This window comes from Callionymus lyra, chromosome 2 (assembly GCF_982586985.1).
Source record: "Callionymus lyra chromosome 2, fCalLyr1.hap1.1, whole genome shotgun sequence".
Classification (NCBI taxonomy): domain Eukaryota; kingdom Metazoa; phylum Chordata; class Actinopteri; order Syngnathiformes; family Callionymidae; genus Callionymus; species Callionymus lyra.
The window spans coordinates 28,404,282-28,426,419 of NC_141819.1; the positions used below are offsets into that span (position 1 = coordinate 28,404,282).

At 39.1% G+C, this 22,138-nt stretch overlaps 1 protein-coding gene across 2 annotated transcripts in view; it reads right to left on the bottom strand.

Annotated features, from left to right (window-relative positions):
• ryk (receptor like tyrosine kinase) overlaps positions 1-22,138 on the bottom strand; it is a 30,825-nt gene that overhangs the window by 4,195 nt on the left and 4,492 nt on the right. The window contains exons 2-14 of one of the 2 annotated variants that reach the window (XM_087784466.1): positions 12,928-13,049; positions 12,743-12,842; positions 11,678-11,809; positions 11,221-11,283; positions 10,562-10,700; positions 9,333-9,433; positions 8,180-8,263; positions 6,798-6,923; positions 4,176-4,262; positions 3,195-3,264; positions 2,791-2,923; positions 967-1,076; positions 699-858 (exon numbers count right to left, since the gene is read on the bottom strand). In XM_087784466.1, the coding sequence (XP_087640592.1) occupies positions 699-858; positions 967-1,076; positions 2,791-2,923; positions 3,195-3,264; positions 4,176-4,262; positions 6,798-6,923; positions 8,180-8,263; positions 9,333-9,433; positions 10,562-10,700; positions 11,221-11,283; positions 11,678-11,809; positions 12,743-12,842; positions 12,928-13,049 (1,427 nt within the window). The remainder of the gene's footprint in view (positions 1-698; positions 859-966; positions 1,077-2,790; positions 2,924-3,194; positions 3,265-4,175; positions 4,263-6,797; positions 6,924-8,179; positions 8,264-9,332; positions 9,434-10,561; positions 10,701-11,220; positions 11,284-11,677; positions 11,810-12,742; positions 12,843-12,927; positions 13,050-22,138) is intronic. The other variant, XM_087784467.1, reaches the window with a different exon arrangement.

The window sequence follows — 22,138 nt, forward strand, 5'->3', positions numbered from 1 at the left end:
TGTGGATCCAGATTGTAAGGCGGAACCAACATTTAACAATCCTTCAATCAAACTGATAGACATTTCCTGACAAAAAAAACATATTGTCAAGTTTTTTTTTCATACTGTATATGAATTTTGTTGTTTCATTTTAAAATTGACCATTAAATTCTATTGATGAAGGACATTTCAGTTGCGATTCTAAACTGAGACAGTGACTTGTTTATTGTTGGATTTCTGCCATTTAAGGATTAGTCCTGCAATGGTTGCCATAGAGTCAGTTGTTTATTATATACTTTTCATGCGTCATTTCAAACCCCCAGCTTCTTTGGCAGGGGTCTCAATCTCAACAAAAATGTATAGTAATTCAAATTCGCCCAAGAATTTGAGACAGTTTTTGAATGTGTTATGGTTTTTTTGAGTGGTTTCACTGTGAATTTGGGCAATTTCTTTCAAATTCCACATGTTATTTTAGAATTTTTTAAACATATGCAATCTAAACTATTACAACTATACAACATTTGATCTGATGATCTATATTTCTTAACCACAATCTCTTGCTCTGCCTGGAGATCCACTAAATGGATGGCAGCAGAACATCATGCCATGGGTTGCAAATGGTCAAGTTTTGAGCCCAGTGTTCTTTGGCCATTAATGTCCTTCCCCATCAGACCAATTAACTGTTGTGGTTTCATTTTTTCATCAATGACACGTCTTACCACATCACTGGCACTGGAAAAGTCGTTGTTAAGCAAGCTCTCCAGGGCCATCCAGCGCACCGGCCTGTTCTCGTTGTCGCCCAGACAGTGGTAGTCCATTGGAAAGAGGTCTCTGGAGAGAGCGTTGTCTGTGATCTTAACCTGCATGTTGTCGTCGATGCTGAGATATCAGGGGGGGGGAAAAAATATCCAGGTCAGGATTTTTCATTTATTGAATACATTTCTGCTCACCCAGCATGCAAACAGGAAAAGAATGAAGATCACATACACACAGTTTCTCGCAGCTAGATCTTTGTGAATAACCTCCCGGCGAGCAAGGTAGCTCATTCCACAGGAGATCTGGATGGCCATGTACACCAGGTCTTGTTGAGAGACAGCCTGAGGGGGGTCAGAAGAGAAGTTGAGCCACAAAATGCTTGGATTAGCCAGAAAAAAGACGGAGGGATTACATTTTATGAAAAGCAAAATCCATCGGTTTATAACATGTTTTGTGTGTACAGAGTGTAAACGCTCTGCAGAAGCAGTGAGGACGGTGCACAGCGATTGACTTTGCACAGAAGAACAAGAAGACAATAGCCGTCAGCGGGAGTGTTGCTCAGAATCGCTACCAGGAAAGATCCCTGATGGGAGCAAGACGGCATGAATAAAAATGTTAGTGACTGAATGTGCAAATAAACATCCTGTTGACAATGACACAAACGTTGCTTCCTGGTGGGAGAGACAACCTAGCATTCCTATTCAGAACAAAAAAAACACTTGTTTCTTTGTCAAATGACCTGCCTGATTTATAGCTCAACATCTATGTGCGTAAAGAAGAGATTGCTTAAAGCCCCGGATCCGATAAAGCTCCACAAAGGGCTCTGTTGGTTTGCTTGACTGGATGTGCAAGCAATGTCTTGCAGGTGCTACATGTGTATTACTGTGCTGACTGATTGGATGAATCTGCACTGGCTCTGCCAAGTAAGTGTGAGATTGCCTGAGGTTATAGGAATCCACAAAAGACTGATTGTATTAATCCTCCGTTTTAGAACTCCCTTCTGTTATCATGGGCTCCACGACTAAATCAACATGTTTGCGAGGACAAAATAAACGGCAGGTAACAGTTAGTTCATGTTCTCTAAGCAGCTTTCCCCATGATTTTGTCGCTTTAAAACAATTTTATGGTGCCAGGTTTGGAATTTGTGCGTCGGCAGACAGAGGAATGGACGTAGAAACTAGCTTCAAGATGTCTGGTGAAGGGTAAGAAGGACAAAATGCAAGATTTTGACCAAGCGTAATTGTGACCTTATAGACAAAGAAATGTAAATATAATGATAAGGAAAATAGCTGTTAAGTGTTAAAGAGCTAATGGTGAGCATCTAACTGGGTTGAGCGCTCGATCTACTGGCAGGTTTTTTCCTCCTGGTGGCGCATGTTTTTGCAACGTTTTCAAATGACCGTGTTCTGTAGCGGGAACTCCTCGCCTGATGCCTCCTACATCAGTTTACACCAGTTAAATCTTGTTCGGTGTTATCCTTCATGTCCTTCACAATGATCTCACTTGTGGCTTTTTAAACGTCACTTCTCGACAAAGACACGGTTTCCGTGGAGTTAAGGAGAGGAGGAGTTTCCCCTGAGGAACTATTTCTTGCTTTTCAAATCAAGTTTTCTTATACATGCAGTGTTAAGCAATGAGTCACCGCTCGCTTGCATGAAGTTTGATTTGACACATGCACACGTGATGTCAAAATAGATTTTGGGGGAATCTGTCTTTACAGAAAAGGTGGAGAAACACAAACATTAAGAAAAAGTCTGAATTCTTTCAGAATAACAAGCAACGTTTTAAGCCAAAATCCTCTCAAACTTTCCCACTGTGGAATGAATAAAGGAGTATCTTGTCTTGTTTCTCATCATCCATCAAGTCCAGCTGCCTCATTTGAAGCTTACACCATAACACAAACAAATAAGAACATAAACAACCCATTAAGTCCAATTGTTCAATTGCTCTCTACCTTATATTGTATTTAAAGATTAGAGGTTTATTTTGTACTGCTGAGAGATTAAGCTTTAGTTTCCGCATTGATCATATTTGATGTTGTCATGACCGACTCACCTGTGGGTTGTTGGCTTCAGCTAGCTTGCACTGCCTCAAGAACAGCTTCAAATTGCCCCAGACCATGAAAGGCAACAGAACCATGGGCTTCTCACCTTCCTCTGTACACACGTGACTTATTGGCAACAGATTTCTGGAAGAGGAAAAGGAGGTCATCAGTAGAAGTACTCTTCTTATGCCACCCGTCTTCCAAAATAAAGGGTGACAAAAGGTCACGGCGACTGGGGAAAAGGAAGTAGCAGCAACTGCGTGAAGACTTTAATAGAGAGGATAAGGAAGGTGTGAGATGGTGTGACGCCAGTACTGTCTGCAGAAGAGTCAATCCTGGACTCCACACAGTTCAATGCCATTAAAACATCTTCCTGTAATGATACAGTCCAACCTGCATTATGCAATCAACGCACCTGTGATGAAGTCCACGTAGTTTGCAACTTTCGGTTAACATCATAGTCACTTGCACTTCTGAAGCGTTATCTGTGGAAACACGAATGAGATCCAGAGTCAGAGATATCTCAGGGCTACAGTCACATCCTCATCACTACTGGCTTTGATTGCCAAGTCTCTTGTTTCTCAGATAAAACTTGATAAAAGAGATCCAGATTTTAATCTGCGTATCGCAGCTCCGCCACCGTGGCGTTCTTATAGTAAACAGGATTGTTCTTTTCGTAAACGACACATGCAGAGGAAGTCCAGGCTGGCATGCAAAGAGAGTTTGCTGGGTGGTACCAACCTCTCCCTGAGTAAACACGAGAGGGGGAAGAGGTCAAGCGGCAGCTGGCAGAGATTTGTCCGCAGACTTGACACCAACTGGCATAAGAATGTCTTATGTCAGGACTACGGCTGTCGGCTTCATTATGACCAGTTGAATACAGACGTGGGCACAAAAATACAGACACAGAGCATCTGATAATAGGTTCACAAATCAGACCCTTTGAAAACTTGGAAGGGCTTAGATTATGTTTAGAAAGTGAAAATCATAAAATCCCCATTTATAGTGTCACAGTTTCTATGAGCCATAATCATGCTTTATGAACACAGAGTAAACTCAATTCTGCTGCATTATTACGGGTTCTTGACGAGGACTCAATGTTCTCTATTAAATTCCTAAGTGCAGTTTCACCCTCCTTCTGAAAACAAGTTTGAATGACATCAGAGAAAAGGTGATAAATGGCCATATGAGCCCATATGTCATGAGCATCGACTTTTCCTGCATGAATCTTCTTATATTTACACCTCAATGCCCCACACATGTCCCATCAGCTCCCAAGTGTACACAAAAACCTCGTTTCATGAGGACTGCCTTTCAAACAAGTGCGTTTGCGTCTCCCTTTTTAATTCTGCACACTAAACCTTCAAGTATATTGTAAGCTAAATGACATACAAACCTTTGACGGACTTCACAAACACCTCCCTTTCCTTACTCGGGTCCTTTTCGTCCAGAAGCACGCCGTGGAAGATGCGTCCAAAAGTGCCTGTTGGAGACAGAATCACAGCAAGGTCGTCAGAGATCACCCGGGAAGAATGTCACCTCATTCACGGGCCTGACAGCCTGAGTGACAGTTGCACTGTCGGGCGAGCTTAAAATGCTTAGTCGATAAGTTTGGGCTCCATCCCACATGACAAAGCAGGAGGGAATGATTTCGCAGCTTTAAGCCTTCCAGAAGTATATACGAGGTAGAAAGGCCAAGCGAAAGCGTTCATCAACGTCTTTGTCTCGACTGTCACCGCTTTGCCTCGGGACCATTTTGTGGTAACGTCATTTAAGAACATAAACCATCAACATAAACTATGAGGGAGACGAGGGGGGAAAAAAATGGAGCCTCTGGGGAAACCAGACCCTGTGTTTCAACAGGAGAGGAGCCGGAGCTAAACAACAGGGTTAGTGTTTAACAGCCTCGCTCTTCTGCATCTGTCAAGCCTGTCTGAACCTGCCTCTTCTGAGAGCACAACCTTCCAAGTGAAGGCTCCGCATTGACGTCTTATACAAGTGTTTTTGCCAAAGTTTAAGCCTAATCGTTCGAAGCAGATTGCGAGCCGACGACACTGGATTCCGCCCGATACCGCAGTGACCGCGCCGTGCAGGAAATGATTACTATTGTGATACAGAGAAAAGTTAATTGTCAGCAAAATGAACCAAGAAACACCAACACGCTTCAAGATAGACCGGTTATTTAAAAAACATGATTCATATCATCATAAAACCATCTTTATATACTGTATTCTTACAATATGCAAGACTAAAATCTGTCCAATGATGTATAACAAACAATTTGACATCGACAATCATCCCCCTGCTGGTTGCAGAGGTCAGTGTACATTTAGGTGGTCAACGGACGACGGGTCAAAATTGGGCTCACAGGAAAGGTATCAGAACAAATACAGTCCATCCCAGTTATGTCATGAAGTGGACAAGGTGGCCATGCTGGAGCCTGAGACCTTTTTTATATCATCACTTCATACAAACAGCCACACAGCCGTGGAACCCCCGAGAATTTTGCGTTTGTTAATCAATAAAAATAATAATAAATGTCCAATACTATTAGGAGTTTCTATTTGCAAGTATCCGACAATATGAAAGGACCAATGACAATATATTGCGATACTCCGATATACAGTAAGTAAGTAAGTAAGTAATATTTATTTATATAGCGCTTTTCGACACCAGGCTCACAAAGCGCTTAAACAATCAAAACAATACTCAAAAAACAGTGCGATAGTAAAGGATATATTGATAGTATTGTCTGAGTACTTGACTCTGGTGTTGCAGAATTCTTGACCAAGTCATAACTGCTTTCATCGTTCCAAAATGTGTCCAAACATCAGCTTTCAAAGCTGCTGGAGTCGACTGTATCCCCTCGTCCTCAGTCATTGCTGGAATCTCACAGGATCGTTTTCTTTTTTTTTACCTGCGGAAGATTTAATGACTGCTGCCATCTAGCGGCTGCTTGTTGCAACAAAGACTTGAACAAACGCTGTAAATATTTGCAATGCAAAGCCTAATTTTGGGGTACAAAGGGTAGTTTATATAGAATTCTCATTAACAATTGAATAACACATTTAAAGCTACATGAACATCAAAATCACATGAATGAAGTTGCACAAGCTTCAAGTTAAATAAATCAAATATCCACATAATTTGGACACTCAAATTATGTTTCACAAAGTCTTGCTCAAGAGAGTCAACTGTTTTGATCTGCAATGTGAATGATTAACTAAACCTTTGGCTGCCTTATATAACCCAACAGAAAAAGACTATGAAGAACCTCACAGACTATTATTACAAGTTGACATTTGAAGCTTTCATTAAACACCTGCTCTTTGCTCGACTCTTACGTGGAGAACTAAAACATCAGTCTTTCTGTTACTTTGATCTCAGGTAAAGTTCAGTCATGTCTGGAGCAGTCGAAGAGGCCGGGGGATCGTTTAGTTGAATTTAAAAAAACATTGCCATATGGACGCTTGCCAGGACAGATGCCATTTGTAGTTTGATTGACAGTGAACTAATGAGTCGTGCTCATATTAAGAATTATGTGTGAAACAACGCTGTGTTACTTGTGCTGTAATTGAGCTCTTCCGACGTGCCACCAGTTCATCCCTGGATCTCAGGAAGTGGCAGGGATGAGATCAGCACTTAATAGAAAAGCTGCATCAATGTTTTTTTTCCACGAATTGAGAAATTTCATGGTGTAGAACTGCTGCCCTCGCAAGAGTCATGACATTAGAAGTTCGTAGAACTTTCTCATGACAAATGCGTTCCACTCCCAACTTCCTCAACCGTCTCCTCCTCTGAGAACAAGCATCGATACTCAGAATTCCTCACAACCATTCTAAAGCAGTCAGAGGTCAAAGGTGAGGTCAACAGGCCATTCTAAAATGCACATATTTTAAGAGAAGGAAAACGTCTAGCAGATATCTTTATAACATTAAAAAGATGGTTTCAAAGAAAACTAAGTTGAGCAACAAACCAACTATAGAAATGGTCAAAAGACAGATGGATATGAAAGTACCTTCGTGTAAAACGTCCCGTAATGTGACTCTCTCTCTGGAAATAGCAATGTCTTTGACTTTGGCTTTTGCCTCCATGAGGCTGACACTCCGCAGGTCGTTCTTCTCGATGCGCAGAGATGGATAAGCTGTGGGTATCAGACGGAAAAACAAACATGAAAAACACCAAAACCAAAAATGACATTTTTTTCAAAGACAGTGTCCTCGCAGCCCAGTTCATCCTGCATCACATACCAGAGATCCAATGACTCTTTATAAACTCAACAAATATGTGAAAATCTAAAATTTTGATTCAAACTTTACTTCTTGAAATACTATACTATATATTTTAGAAAAATTGTCTTTAGGCTATAAATCGAAAATGCACATCTACCTTAGAAAAGCAATGCTACCATCTAGCGGCCGATTATATACTCATATTTTAAATGATGTAAAATAAAGTAATACATCGTTTATGATGGTAATAACGTTTATGTGATTCTGGACACTATCCAACTGAAATATTAGTGGTTTGTGAGGCGACACCAAAGCAATAGATGTACACACTTATGTCATTCACTTCTCTCAAACTCAACTGAAAAAGTAAATCAGGTGAAGAACAAAAGACATAAGAGGAGCACATTTAATTTAAGACTATTTACAAGTTTTTCCACCTCCGATAAAAACCTTCATCCACCTCCACATAAAACAAAATGCATTGAAACATATTAAGAATGTAATAAAGTGCTTAAAAGAGATAAAACAAGTTTTTTTTGTTTAAGAGGGTGTGTTTGATTAATAAGACGATGAAGAAAAACACAAAGAAAAATAATGTCTTGAAAGAAGAAAAAGAGAATGTATGCAATGTTAGATGAACTTACAACACAGACAGAAGCAAACGAAGTTTCACTATGAATGGCGCGGTAAAGACTAGGATATAAAAGTATAACAATAAATAACATAAGCCACAAAAATAAGTAATTTAATAACGATTTATATGTGTGTGTTTAATAGATGAAATTAAAGTAAGAGTTGAGAGGTGAGACTGAAATGTAACCATATCATACTGAGCATAAAGAATAAATAAATCTAACAATATACTACTTTAAGAAAAGATCATGGTGTGCAGATGATAATTTATTCATCTAAATTTAAAAATGTATACATTTCAATATTATTTTGCGGTTTATTAAAAACTTTTTTTTAGTCACTTGTTGTATGTCATTTAATCCTTTAGTAAAAAGTCAATGTTTTATAAACTTGATTGGCGTTTGTTAAATTAATGTTCATGTATAAAAGCATTTTAAGAAAGTCTTAGAGCTTTGTTTTTTAAACCCACCTAATCCAATGTTCTTTAGGAGGAAACGCATTTTTACAACACACAAAGCTGCCACTAAGAACTTACTTTTGGGTTCATGAGGGGGGGCACCAGGGTTTTGGAAGGAGGAGGCAGCAAGCTGGAGGATGGGTGCAGAACCAGGGTGACTGTCTGATGACAAGAGGAGCAGGGAAAGGGAGTGGTGGGTGGAGGAGGAGGAGTGGAAGAGTTGGTAAGATGGTTGGGAGAACTAGAGAGGGCAACACAAGCTCTATTAATGAACCCATGAGCTCATATTTTAGTCAGACACACACACACGGCTGGACTTGTGGAGTCACAACACTGTGAAAATGGTTTGATGAAGACAGCAATGAAGCAGAAGGCAACAGACATAGCGAGGATCCTTTGTTAGACAATGTGTGCTCCTGTCACAACATCAACTGTCACAACAATCGCTTGTGATCAAAAAACAACATCACAGAACTTTTTAAAAAGAGCACTAGGAAAATGTATTTTGCACCATAATCTTCAGTTAAATCAAACAGACGTGTATCCCTGAGTCAAAGTGTTAGAATGACAGTTCGACACACAATTTTATTTCCAGGTTATTTCATGACAACTGGCTTTTCTGTTGGGAAATTGTTTAATTGATGGAGCAAATAATATCAGCACTTTATAGATCTAGATAGACTATCAATTAAAAACATCAAGCATATTTGTATAAATGCTAGTATTCGCTACTTACCTAAAACAAGTATTATAATTACTAATCTATCTAAATGTTTGTTTTACAGTGAGCTAAACTAAACACGAGCGCCCTCTGCTGGGTGACAGATGTAAGTGGAGGAGCAGAGGAAATGCATTCAGTTCAAGGATCATTTTTAAAACCTCATTTTATTGTTACATTTTTTTCAAAAGTTGTTCTTGAAAAAGCATGTGATTATTTTCCAGAAACCAGTGAGAAGAAAGAATGCAGTCTTTTTTCCCCTCATTTCAGAAGTATGTCACGTTGCATAAATAACTGGATACAAGAATGTGGCTTATTGTGATCTTATGACACACGTTGCGCTCATCAGTCAAGTCAATAATTGTGTTTGGAAAACCATGCACATACACACAATTGGATTCAAATCAAAATATGGAATTTTAATCTCCACTCTGCCACACAGGTTTAATTTTTAATAAGGCAAATTGAGTTCATGGTGTTGTTGTTGTTGTGTGGTCGGGTGTGAGGTCTTACTTGTGACAGGCGCGACGTTGTTCGGGGTATCTGCCCTCAGATACTGTGTGGTCTGGGTGGAGGGCTGCGACAGACCCTGTGAGCTTCCACTGTCACTCACACTGGAAGACCAACAGAGTCATTAGTTGTTGAACATTTAGAGCAAGAAGGCGTCTGATGTGTGACTGAAACATTGAACAAGATGATGAGACTGATCTCATCCTGGTGGTAAGACAATAAATCATATTTAGGCTCCACCAAAACTCTTTACCAGACCTGAACCATAAAAGACGGGGAAACAGATGCATCATTTTTATATCTGGAAAAATATTAAAGTGAGAGGACAAATGTGAATTTTTAAATTATTTACAATTTGTTCATCAAGACTTGCATAAATAAGTAATAGTTTTAGGTTGTGTTTGAGTTTTTGAGACTTTTAAGTTTATTTGAAATGTCCAAAATCGGTGATATACTTGTTAATATAGGGTTTGAACACTTCTAATTACTTTTTTGCATTGTATTCTAGTTTGGCAATTTAATACCTTAGGAGTCCATCTTGTTTCTATCATTTTATACTTTGCAGGAAGGGGTGACACCGCTGCTCCTTAAGTTACACAATAAAAAACAAGTAACTTGTCTTAAACCTCTTTGCTTCTTACGAATGTGTTATTTTACTTCTGCAAGTATTTATGTTCACTGCATTTTCTTGTGCATTATTCTGCATATTGTCATAGTGTATTCTGATACATTAAATAATTGTGACTTATCGTGATCTTTTTTTATGTATGCTATGTGTGAATAATTCTGTAATCTGTGCTTATACTGTTGAAATTCCTCCACTGTGGAATGAATGTTACCTTAACTTTTCAATGTTCTATACCAGTCAAATTTAACTGAATTGGGTTTGTTTATTTAGCACTTTAAACTCTGTATACGATTATTATTATTATTATCATGATTTACAGGAGAAAATACAAGATTAAAATATAATTAAAATACATTATAGAAATGACTTAATACAGTATACAATTACTAGAAAAAAACGAACCAAGGTATAGTTTTCAAAATAGTTTCTTAAAATCTTATGTTGATACTATGAGGTTGTATCATGAAATATAACCAGAAGGGTGTTTTGTCTGGGAGCAAAAGCTGAACACACTCAATAAATACATGATACCAGCGGCGACACACAAATGCACACGTGGAGACTTGAACCTAAAGTTCCCTCAACTGACGGACAAGTAACACACCTGTCCTCCATCTCAACTCTCTTCATGCTGTGCAGGTGCAGGATGGCGAGGACGATGGCCACCAGGAAGATGACGATGCAGCAGACGCTCACACTGATATAGAACACCTGGGTGGAGGTGGTGGGTGCCGTCACACCATCTGTACATGGGAAAGAAAGGCCCATGAAAATGCCGACCAAACATGAGCAGTAGCATTAAGACAGCCTCACATAATAGAGCAGTTTAATATCAGCGATACTCACTCTGACCTGTCATATGAATATCTAGAAATCAAAAACAAAACTTGTGTGTTCAAGGAAACAGCTACAATGGGAAGTGAGGCAGTAGGATAAAGGGACTGAGGCATCTTTGTGCAAGATGAGAACAGCAGGGTCCAAGGCAGAGTCTGAGAGCTTTTCTCATCGCCTCTTTAAAAGCCCCAGTGAGGCCCCAGGTTTTTGCCAACCTACCCAAGCATGAGAGAGACAACCCACTAATGGCAGTTTGCTACTAGGACAGCGAGCTCACAAAGAGACTGAATACATCTTAGCAGTTTGAGAGGTGGAGCTCTAGAGAGAGCCTCACATTGAGAAAGACTCTCTCTCCCTCTCGCTCATGAAAGACACTGTGCATGATTTAAAAATCACTTGTGATGCTGGCAGATGTTTACAAGTACTTACAGTCCGGCTGCTGCAGTGTCTGGTTGTTACGGTGAATTGGAATCTTTGGGTCTGAATCAACTCCTGTGAAGACAGACATGTTTTAAAGATACTTTAATATAGAAAACTCTGAGGCAAGTGTAAATCTCAGAGAAACTTCCAAAGCTTTTCCTCTTAATTGTTTAAAGTAAGAGCAGCTTATTTAGCAGTTAACATCAGTCAGTGAGTAAAACCTATTACTAGGCTTGGTGTCGCAATAGTGCGTTGACTAATCCGGAATGAATGCTGAAAATTCCAAATTGTATTAGACATGTATTTATATTTTTAAATTAATATTTCCAAGCATAGGAGAAAGACTTTACATTTTAGAGGATTTAAATTGGTTAACTTGTGTTTTACTGGTAGTTAGTTATAGTCAAACCCAAGTCTTTGATTGAATATAGAATGAAGGAAAAATGATAATGTCATCAACACGTACTTTTATAGCATATTTTCCTCCTCTTGAAGTTGAGTGTTGTGTAGTTGTTGGTCTGGATGGTTAGATTGAGCTGCATTGTCACAACTGCTTCTCCCTCGACCTTACCGGAACACGAGAGGTCCACTCTGAACACTGACGACAGAAACCACAGAGAGAGGTTGAGTTTTCAATTTCACAGAAAAATCATTTCCACAGTAAATTAGGTTATATATGCAGTGCTGCCGACATGCAAACAAAAAGTAAACAGTAACCCCCCAAATTTCCACTGCTGGCATCCACTGTATGCTAGGGTTGTGTCATGCCCACCGTTTATGTGTGTAACGTTCCCTCAGCTGTGAGGTAAACCTGGCAACATGATCTTGTACAGTCAATATTGCTGAAATATATTGTTCCTAGCTAACAAGTCGAAGAAGTGACTGAAAGCTTTTTATATCCTTAATTTTAAAGCTAAGATGCTTCTATAAGCAAGAATATGCATTCTTCGTTATGCGCTGAAATAAAGTCTAACTTTTGACTATACAACTTAGAGGCTACTTACCACGCCCACCATACTTATGGTGGCAACAAAACAGTGAACTCCCACAATGCCTTTCTACATACTGCTCCTTTAGGTGACGTCTGATTGGTCGCTACAATACTGTGTTTAAGTTAACTGATCGACAGCCCTGATAGGTTGGCCGGGCGGCAAAGCATTATGGGAGGTTTTTTTTTGGTTATCGTTACTAGGAGGGTTGTTAAGAGGAATGGCAGCTTATATGCAATGTTGAGTCTAAAGTTCAATTAAAAGTTAAGTTGAACAAGTGTAAAATTAAATGCTCACTACTTTATTTAATGCCAGCGTTTTCATAAAGAAACCCTTGCAATAAATGGGGGAATCAATGGAAATAATTTTCAGTACTGTCTAATATTTGAACTTGACTTTTGTGCTCCAGTAAAAGTTTCATCTTTACTTCTTCTTTTGCAAAGAGTCAGACGTCTTCCTCGAACAACTGGAGCACACCACGCTAATGTTGCATTAAAGGCAGAAAGAGGCAGACAGAAACAGAACACAGATGTTTAACAAACCAGATGGGAAGCGTGGCACCTCCCCTAGACTGGTGATGTTACTCTGTGGTTGGCTCATGGCAGCAGGGTTCTCCATGTGAAAGCCCAGACGATAATCCACCTGAAAGCCACCAGCAGAGGTCAGCTGTGGGCACCACACTTTACTGCTTCTCCCTGGAGAGAGGGGGAGAGGAGGGTGGACTCACCTTGGTCTTGGCCTGCCATGTGAAGTGAAGGCTGTTGATCTCGCTTGGAACGGGGAGAATGAAGGAGAGAGCGTAGTGATTCACCACACCATCTCGCACGTAGTAAAGCTCTGCGTCTAGACCTGGAACAAGGCAGAGAAAGATCAAATATGATCAAAAAATCAAAGCTTTTCAAATCAAGAAACAGTTTCCAGGAAAAAAAAAAGAAAAGAGGAGCATGCCACCCCCTGTGAAAAGAAGATGACCTAACCACATGTGTTAGCGTTTCAAAACCATTAGCCAAAACTTCAAAAGATTTAAGGTGGAACATCATCCAAAATATGACCATGATTTTAAGTCCAGGAACCAAATGGGAAGAGAAGAGTTAACAGGAGGGGGGGGGGGCAAAATTAAGATACATCAATAGACGGAAAAAAGCTTGTTTGTAGCTTGTAAAGTCAATTTGTCATGAGGCTTTGGTCCAAGTCTAATGTGTGGTGGTGAAATCCCCGACCTCGGCCCGAAGCGACGCGCTCTGTCCTTGAAAGCTTGGATCTGGCAGAGTGGCTCCCATCTATCAGTCTCTGAGTATCTAGTTAAAAGAGAGGGGAGGAATGTGGCCAAGAATCCCCCACCAGCCTCAGGCCGTCACACAGCTCAGACCGTTCTCACATTGACTCAATTAAAAACATTTCACTGGCATTTGCCAGCGCACAAGCAGCACGCTTGGAGTGAGTGTAAACTAATGCTATAGGAGTATAGTTTTTGGCTTTTTGGTTACTCCTTGTTTGAGGCCGAGCGTTGGTTGAGGTAGTGAGGCTACAATAAAATAAAGGTGATTCAGCTCCTTCAGTAGCCTTGACCTCCAGAAGAACGTCTGGAAGGAAACCTTTTATTTTTAACCACATTCAAAACAGGTTTGTGATGTGACCAGCTCGCTGATGAAACTGAAGACCTGGCAGAGGAGATGATGATTTAAGAAATAAATTCACAATAAATACTTTATTTAAACATCCACAACTTTTTTGGCAAATCCACCAAACACATGAGTGATCAGGCGGCAACTTGATGGCGATTTTTGCGGTCTCCACCTCCTATCTTGACCCTCTCTGACTCATCATGTGATTCGCTTTATTACTCATCAGCTTGTATAAGAGTTGAACATAAACATAACGTGTATTGTGAGCGGGACACATGCACATTCCTTAGTAACCCAGCATGACATCTGCATTAGTCAGAGCCTGGCCTGTTTGGCCACAGTATACGAAACTGTCATTTACTAGAGATTTCAACAATGTTGAATTCAAAGTTGGTCATTCATTGGCAAATATATCATGGTGAGAAATGTGTGCCTAACAACAAACTGAATATTTGACTCCAGGATGATGGAACTTTGATGGTTCGCTGGAATAAATGAACCACCATCTTGAATTTGTAACAAAATAAATTTAAAAAGTGTTGTTGCAAAGCAAGAGGTCCCAATAACATTAACAATACTAAATTAAATAATGAAAAAACATAACAGATAATGACATCTTATCAATTTACTGTCTTACTTACAAATAGGCAGTAATCATTTGACAAAAACAAGCCCTCAAAGTCTTGAAAACTGGAGATTCATTTGGTAGCAGCCGAGTAAGACACATGATCACACTCTTTACAATGTGGGTCCATCAAAAATGAGACATTTGTTTCCACTAAGAGTTGGAAGAAAAGATGGCCACCCACAGAGAAGCTGCCAACCAGAGGATGAGAGAAGAATGGAAAATATAGCAGTTCCCGACAAAGTCAGATAAGGCGACACTTTTGCAAACTCTGAAGCCAGAAAATAACAGTGTATTTTTGTATATTTTCAGTCAGACAATATGGGTGCATCCCATTAATCTCCTTATTCTCAAACTTATACATCGCTAATCAAAGCTTGAGGAATGAGGAACAATTGTAAGGTCTGTGGCTTCCTCTGTTTTTATATTTTTCAGGACCTCCCTTGGAAGTAAGTGGTATCCCAGAATGCCTTGCGCATTCTTTTGTCAGAAATCATGGTGGCGAACCCTGCTAAGAGATCGAGCTACAAATGTAAGTACTTTCATTGTCAACAGAAATGTAAAAAGTATAAAAACACAAATTGTCTTAGTTTAACAAGTGGTATTTCTTTCTGTGATCACAAATGTTAAGGCGTTATTAAATATTAAATTACCAAAACGCCAAAGCAATGCCAAATACCCTAATAAGCTTTACAAACATTTCCTTTTTAAAAATATAATTCCTTCCGTCTGAGCAAGCCAAATGAACGCACACATTATTTACTGATTGCAGACAATGATGATATGCGTTCACTGGAACCTCCTGGAAAAACACGAGTTGATCATATATCATTTATAGGGATATTTTTCCTCGAGATCTTTGTCAGAACAATCTGCCGTCAATGTGGCCAACTGGAGAGACCCTGATTTCCCACAGACTGCGTTGAGACATGCACGTTTTGTCTGGCAAACTGAAGATCAAGTTGCAGATTTGGAAGAAGAAGGACAAAAGATGGTGGAGGCCAGGTGGTGAGGTCCAGGTCAGTTATAACAAAGACACCCTTGTGAACATTGTGGACACTGAACCTCCCAAAAGCTTCCATCCCTGAGTGCCCAGGAGATAAACAGCCCTTCTAGCCCTCTTTTCCAGGAAGATAGTGGTCACATAACTAGAAACGAGGGAGAAAATGAGGACCTACATGAAACTCTATCAACTGGAAACGCCAAACAAATCCACAGACATAAATAAGAGGAAAGAAAAACTGAAATCCGGTTCTTTTACAGATTAGGGTAAATAGGGTGAAACAGACAATTTCCAGGAAGGACCAAATACAGAGATGTTAAATATGGGTTTAAAAAAAAGAAGTTTTAATCTGCCTGAGGCCTGAAATTTGCATTTATCTTTTCCAAAAATCAAAGACATGACTCATAAAAGTATACTGTGTTAAACGTTTAAAAAAAACTCATCAAGCAATAAACGATCTGTGAGGTTTTATTTGATTTTCCTTCAAAGCACTCCTTCGTCACTCTTGCTTCTTTACTCTATGACGCCACCCGAGGGCAGAGAGAGGGATGAATGGAGGAAAAGGAATCTGAGCAAGACTGTCTGAACTATCTAATTAAAGGAATCTTAAGGGGCTCCTTGGTTTACTTTAGAAATAAACAAACATTAACTCATGGGTGGAAAAAGTGCTCTTGCTGTTTGAGTTTAATTAAGAGTCACTTACAAAGTTTTGACATTAAATTAGTTGTTTGTTTTCTTTAGCGATTCCAGTAAAGTGACGGAAAGGTAGACCTTGAATGTTTTGAACATTCGTAAAGACTTCAGTTTCTGCATTAGATCATTTATAAAGAATAAATAAATCACAAGAGAAATATACCTGCAATTCAACATGACATCAAACCACAAAGTACACCTCAATCATGTGTCCATAGAGATGTTTCCAGAAACATGATTGTAAAGATTCAATTGTCATGTTGTTGCCATGGTGCCGAAATGTCTTCTTTTAAAATACTTAAGAGCCACACCTTTACAAAAAAAAAACCCTCCATGCCTTGCATACAAAAGAAAGTGGGAGCCCGCCATTCAGCTAGCAGACCCTTGGAGAGTGGCATGACAGAAATGAATGCGAGTGCCAATCATTCTTCACCGTTCAGGGATTCTTTGTTAGAACCTCGGCTTGTGTCTTAGGCATTAGGAAGACGGGGGGGGCAGTTGCTCAGTAGTGGCCTCTCAAATGTTGCGTACAACACGTATGTGATTTATACGGTCTTCAATTCTTAACTGGGTGATTTGTTGCTGGAACATCACAACTTGTACTCGGAGGAAAGAAACAGGTTTCACTTGGATCAATTTTGTGATGGCAAATTCATTTTATTTAGCGTTGGGACAGAGCGAGCTTTGTTCAAACCAGTGAGGCTTGAACCTGTGATCCAATGATATTAATCAGGCTTATTTCAGCCGTTCAATCAACTGGTAAACAGGGATAGGAAGTAATATTTCCCATCGCTAGAGGCTTGCATGATGGGTTCTGTCAGGCAAGTTCACGGGATATGACTATTTTTAAATAGATGTTGAAGGCCCTTACTTGAGATAAATACCGGGAAAATATCGACATAACAATATTTTTTATTCCCGATACTGTATCGCTATTCAATATTCCTTTTATTTTTAACCTTTGAAATAACATTTTATTTTAATTTAAAGTTATTTTATGTTTTTTTATTTCAACAGTGTGTGTATAAAAGACAACCATTCGATGTTTTATTTTACAATTAACACTCAAATAGTCACAGCGTTTATTCATTTGTGTGGTGCGATCAAACCTCTGGCAAGTAGTTGACAACATTTGTCCCTTTTCTCCAGCCAAAGTAACAAAAAAACAGCGAAATGGCAGCAATGACTGAGAAAGAAAGGATACACCAATCTCCTGCAGCTATTAAAGCTGATGTTTGGACTCATTTTAGCTTAAAAACAAAGTTTAAAACAAAACAAAGTTTTGCATGTTGCTCAAGGTTGTTTGATACGTTAATCAACTTCATTGTGCTTTGTTAATATAAGTTCACATTTATGTCAATATTTTGAGAAGCACTTTCCTACAAGAACGTTCACATTTGATTAGAGAAAGTATTTGCTCATTTTTTCGTTGTAGAAGCCAGAAAAAGTAACTTTAAAAGAAACAATATATTGTTGTTCCAATAGTAACAGTAGGTACGTATCGTATCACCAGGTTCTTGCCAATACACAGCCCTAATAAACAAACATTTTTTTAATCAATGAGGAAGTTTAAATCAAAATGATCAATGACAATGAACAGAAATTTGCATCACTTTTTAAATGGGTCAAGTGGGTTTCTACCATTTATGGATCTGGTATCAGTACTGCCATTTCCTTACGTGGTTATATTTGCCCATCTGACCGGCAGTTTGTTTTTTCTTTAACATATCTTATTAAATAAAACAGATCTAACTTAAAATCATAAAGTTCCGATAGTATAACTCAAAAATAAATAAGTTATTAGTCTGTTAAATAAAGTAATCATAATAATGGACAACCAGTTTTAACATGCCATTCAATTTTCCAGTGGAACTCTCAAGATGCAATTTTCGTTTGAAGAACAAAATCTCAAGCTTGTGCCAAGTCACGACCAAGACAAAGCGGCTACAGGACTTGGCAAGGGTGGAGCTTATCAGTCTCAAATCAAAGCGACTTCTAGTCAGATACAACAAATCTGCTCAAGCAATTAAAAACACATTAGCCAGTCGCAGGTTACACAAATTGCCAGTATCTTGTTTATTTGGTTTCACCACAGTTCTTAACTGTAAAACAACTGTGCGCTTTGTTGAGAAGTAACACATTCAGGAGTGAATAAAAGAGATATTTTTAGGCTTATTTTCAGATTCTACAGGATGATATTAAACGTATTAAGCAGGATTTAATACGGGAAGCCGGATAAGATATGTGAGTATTATAGGATATGGCAAGAGCAGATAAACAATCTTCTTGAAGGCTCAATTACAGGGGACAGAAAGAAGCAGTAACAGATTTTTGTTATTAAACATTTCTCAGTTTGCAGGCATGTCATTTCTCGAGTTACAGTTCGCAGACCAACTTTTCCAATTAGATTAATAGTCTGTTTTTGCTCAGACCATGTCAAAGAGGTCTGGAAGAGGATTAAGTAGAGGCTTTTTTGTTTTGAGTCAGCAACTTCGATGACGTGGTGAGCCACCGCAGAGTTTCTCTACAACACATATACTTTGTGTACCATGAGCTCCTTAAATATTCCAGAGTGTTATTTGGTATGATGATGATTTGGTTTCAAAATCTTAATTTACAAATCAAAATAACTCAGAATGGCTTTTATAAAAACTGGTGATGGTGCCATCAGTCAGCAGCCACTAAATGCGGTTCATATAAAGGCTCATCACGCAGCCATATGTAGCAGAAATAAAAGCTGGTTCACGTATTAAAACTGGTGTCTGGCCACTGAAACTGATACGTCAGTAGTTGAATTTAAGATGACAGCTGCGACTCAAACACACAATAAAAGGCTTACCAACACCAGTGACATTGAGCTTCGCTAGTCGTGACCATTTGACATAGGATAAAACGATCTTGAACACAGCCTGCTCTTCATCCAGACAATAATGCTCAGTATGCCAAAACACATTATAATTCAGCCGTGACTTTTTCCTATAAATACTCTCTTGCAGGCCCCCTGAGAATCACGTTGTTTGGTAGAGTTATCAAAGTTTAAAAAAACAGAACTGACAGGGCTTCTTCTGGAAAAGAACAGATGATACAAGAGATATTTATTGCTCTGTAATGTTGCCATTTGGCTTTACTCACAAACCAGCATTTTATTTAATGTATGAACACTGACATAAATCTGACTTCAGAATTGATTCATGGACAAGGTTAGCAGCGTTTGAATGGCTCAGTTTTTTTTTTGTTTCCTACAAGCCAGAGGGAAGACACATCTGTTAACTTCATCCGAAAGGACAAGCCAGATTCTTGAATAAATTGTCAAAACCTCATCTCACGACGTTTCCCCAAACAATGATGAGACTATAGTCATTATTGACTAAATATTTTGTCAACAGGAAATGATCATCTCAGGAAATCGAGGCAAGATGCAACATAAAAGATGGTGCTTGTGAATAAAAACTAAATTAAATGTGATTTAGAAAAATAAATGATGCCAAAATCATTTACTACTTTTGAGAGTAGTAGAGAGATTGAGTTTAAATCGCCGTTCTCTGCACCTGATTGACATTCATTGAAATTCACAAAACAATGCTTAGGAAATGAAAATCAATCAAATAAACAAAACTCTTGACTCTATAAGGTCATAATAACAGTATAATGAGATTTGTGGAGTTGGTTCGGTAGTTGTTATAATTTTGATAAATAAAAAGCTAGTTAAACCCAGACTGCTGTACTCTTTGACCCTCTAGTCTACAACACTGTAACAGATTATAAAAATGAGTAGCTTCTTGGCAAAAGACTCTCAGAAAAGGAGCAACAAACACATTCTGGTTTTTAATTAAATCTTTTTGTCATATTGTCATATTGATATTAAACACCAAGACTGAGCAGCGACCAATAGCAGCGCATTTTACGAAGTTGTCTGGCTGCGTGAAAGACACAATAATATACTATTTTTGTTTGATTTGTAAACCCTTGTGGTTTTTAAAACGTCGTTTAATAATTCGCATTGTCCTGAGGAAACAAGACAAAGCACTAAGTTACGCATTCACCCATTGTCACACAGTCACACACTGGTGGGAGTAGGCTGCGACACAGCACGCCAGATGAACCACCAGGAGCAAACAGGGTAGTGTGTCTTGTCCAGGGACACAACGCCACGATCTCATCCGGAGCTGGGATTGAACGCAAAACTTCTCAGGCAACAAGCAAACCACATTACCATCAGAGCCATGACGCCCACAACACAGAAACCCAACCAACAGGAGTGTGTATTGGCAAGAATCTTGTGATTTGATGTACATCACGATACAAGGCAACGATACTATATACTGCAATACCGCAGGAACGATACATTTGTAGTATTGTCTATGTATTTGACTCTGGCATTGCAGAATTTACAGAAAACTAACCAAGAACAGAAGTTTTAAATTATTTAATTTGTTTTGAAACCACAATATGTCCCAACATCAGCTTTGAAAGCTGCTGGAGTCGACTGTATCCTCTCGTACTCAGTCATCGCTGGGATCTCGCGGAAGGCTGCGGAGGACATAATGACTGCTGCCATCTAGTAGTTGGAAGTTAAATTGCAAGACAAAAATGAACAACGCTGTGAATTTTTGCATGTTAATTGTAAATGTTAAAATGAATGATTAATTGATGTAAATAGAAATCTTAAAAGAACAATGATAATAATAATATGATTTTAAAGCAAAAAACGACTTCCAACCAAGTAACATGAAAGACAGAACATCAAGTACTGACCATTGGTAGAAAAGCAATGTTTTTTTTAACGGCTGCATAAGAAAATAACAACCACCCAGTGCATCTTAACTCATTTAAGATGCCAAATTTAACTAAGTGTGGCGGGCGACCTCAACACACACATTCCTCTGCATCATGGAACGTTGCGCTCCCACATATGTTTAAGCTAAGCATGCATAGTTGTCAAACATCGAGAGATTCCTCCATACGACCAAATGCGGATCCAGGCGAACCACAAGAGAGGCTCCCGTCTGGAAACAGAAAAATAACTACAACATGATGAGGAACAAAAGCGACCAGACGGGGGTTGAGCCGGTCGGTGGTTTTCGACACATGTTGGGTATTTATTTTTAGGTTTTACAAACACATTTCAATCGCTTCAGGTCAAACCTCATCTGGTCAATGAATTTGGGCCTCAGGTTGAGAGCAAAAATGTCACAGGTAGAGTTTATGTTTGGTAGCTGGCTGCGTGTGAGAGCCGAACACAAGAAGAGTTTGTGAGAAGCCGAGATGTTGGTTTCCCTCCTTCTACGAAAACATTCTGCTTCAAAGCCTGGAACCCTTCATTAGACACTAGAACGGGCACTAAATGACTAGTTTTGAGGAGCAGCCACAACACATCTTGAATAAACTTTGACATTCAACAAGTTTCTCAGCCTTGGCACCGGCCTAGCTGACCCAGTTCACAACACCATGACATCACCCTGTAAGGAAGACCTTGACGGGCAGATGGGCCCCTGGCTCGTGTGGACCAACAGGATGTGACTCTCTTCATACCGATGAAAGCCCTGCTGGACACTGACTTGCCAACCCTCAAAGCTCTGACCACTAACTTACATTTAACCACCATCATGCTAGTTTGACTTTGTTTTCCACCTTAATGATCCAAGTTAACAGATGCTGGGGGATTGGAGATTATTTTCTAATCTGGTCGAGTAATGGGAAATAAAAAACTATACTTGGTTTGAATTTGGTTTAATTTCCTTGTCTCCTCCATCAAGGAGTACATTTCAAATAACTTAAAGTGATAGTTCATCAACGTACAAGCTTCACTTATTTTCTACTCACCCTCATGTCGACTAAGGGTTGGGATTATATAATATATAGATTATATAATCTGTTCCTTTTTAGAGTTTGACACAGAAATGTATATTCATGTTAATGTATCTTGTCTGTAATGTCCACCTTGTATTCAAGCCTCTCAACATTAGAATTTTTCTAAAAAAAAACATAAAAC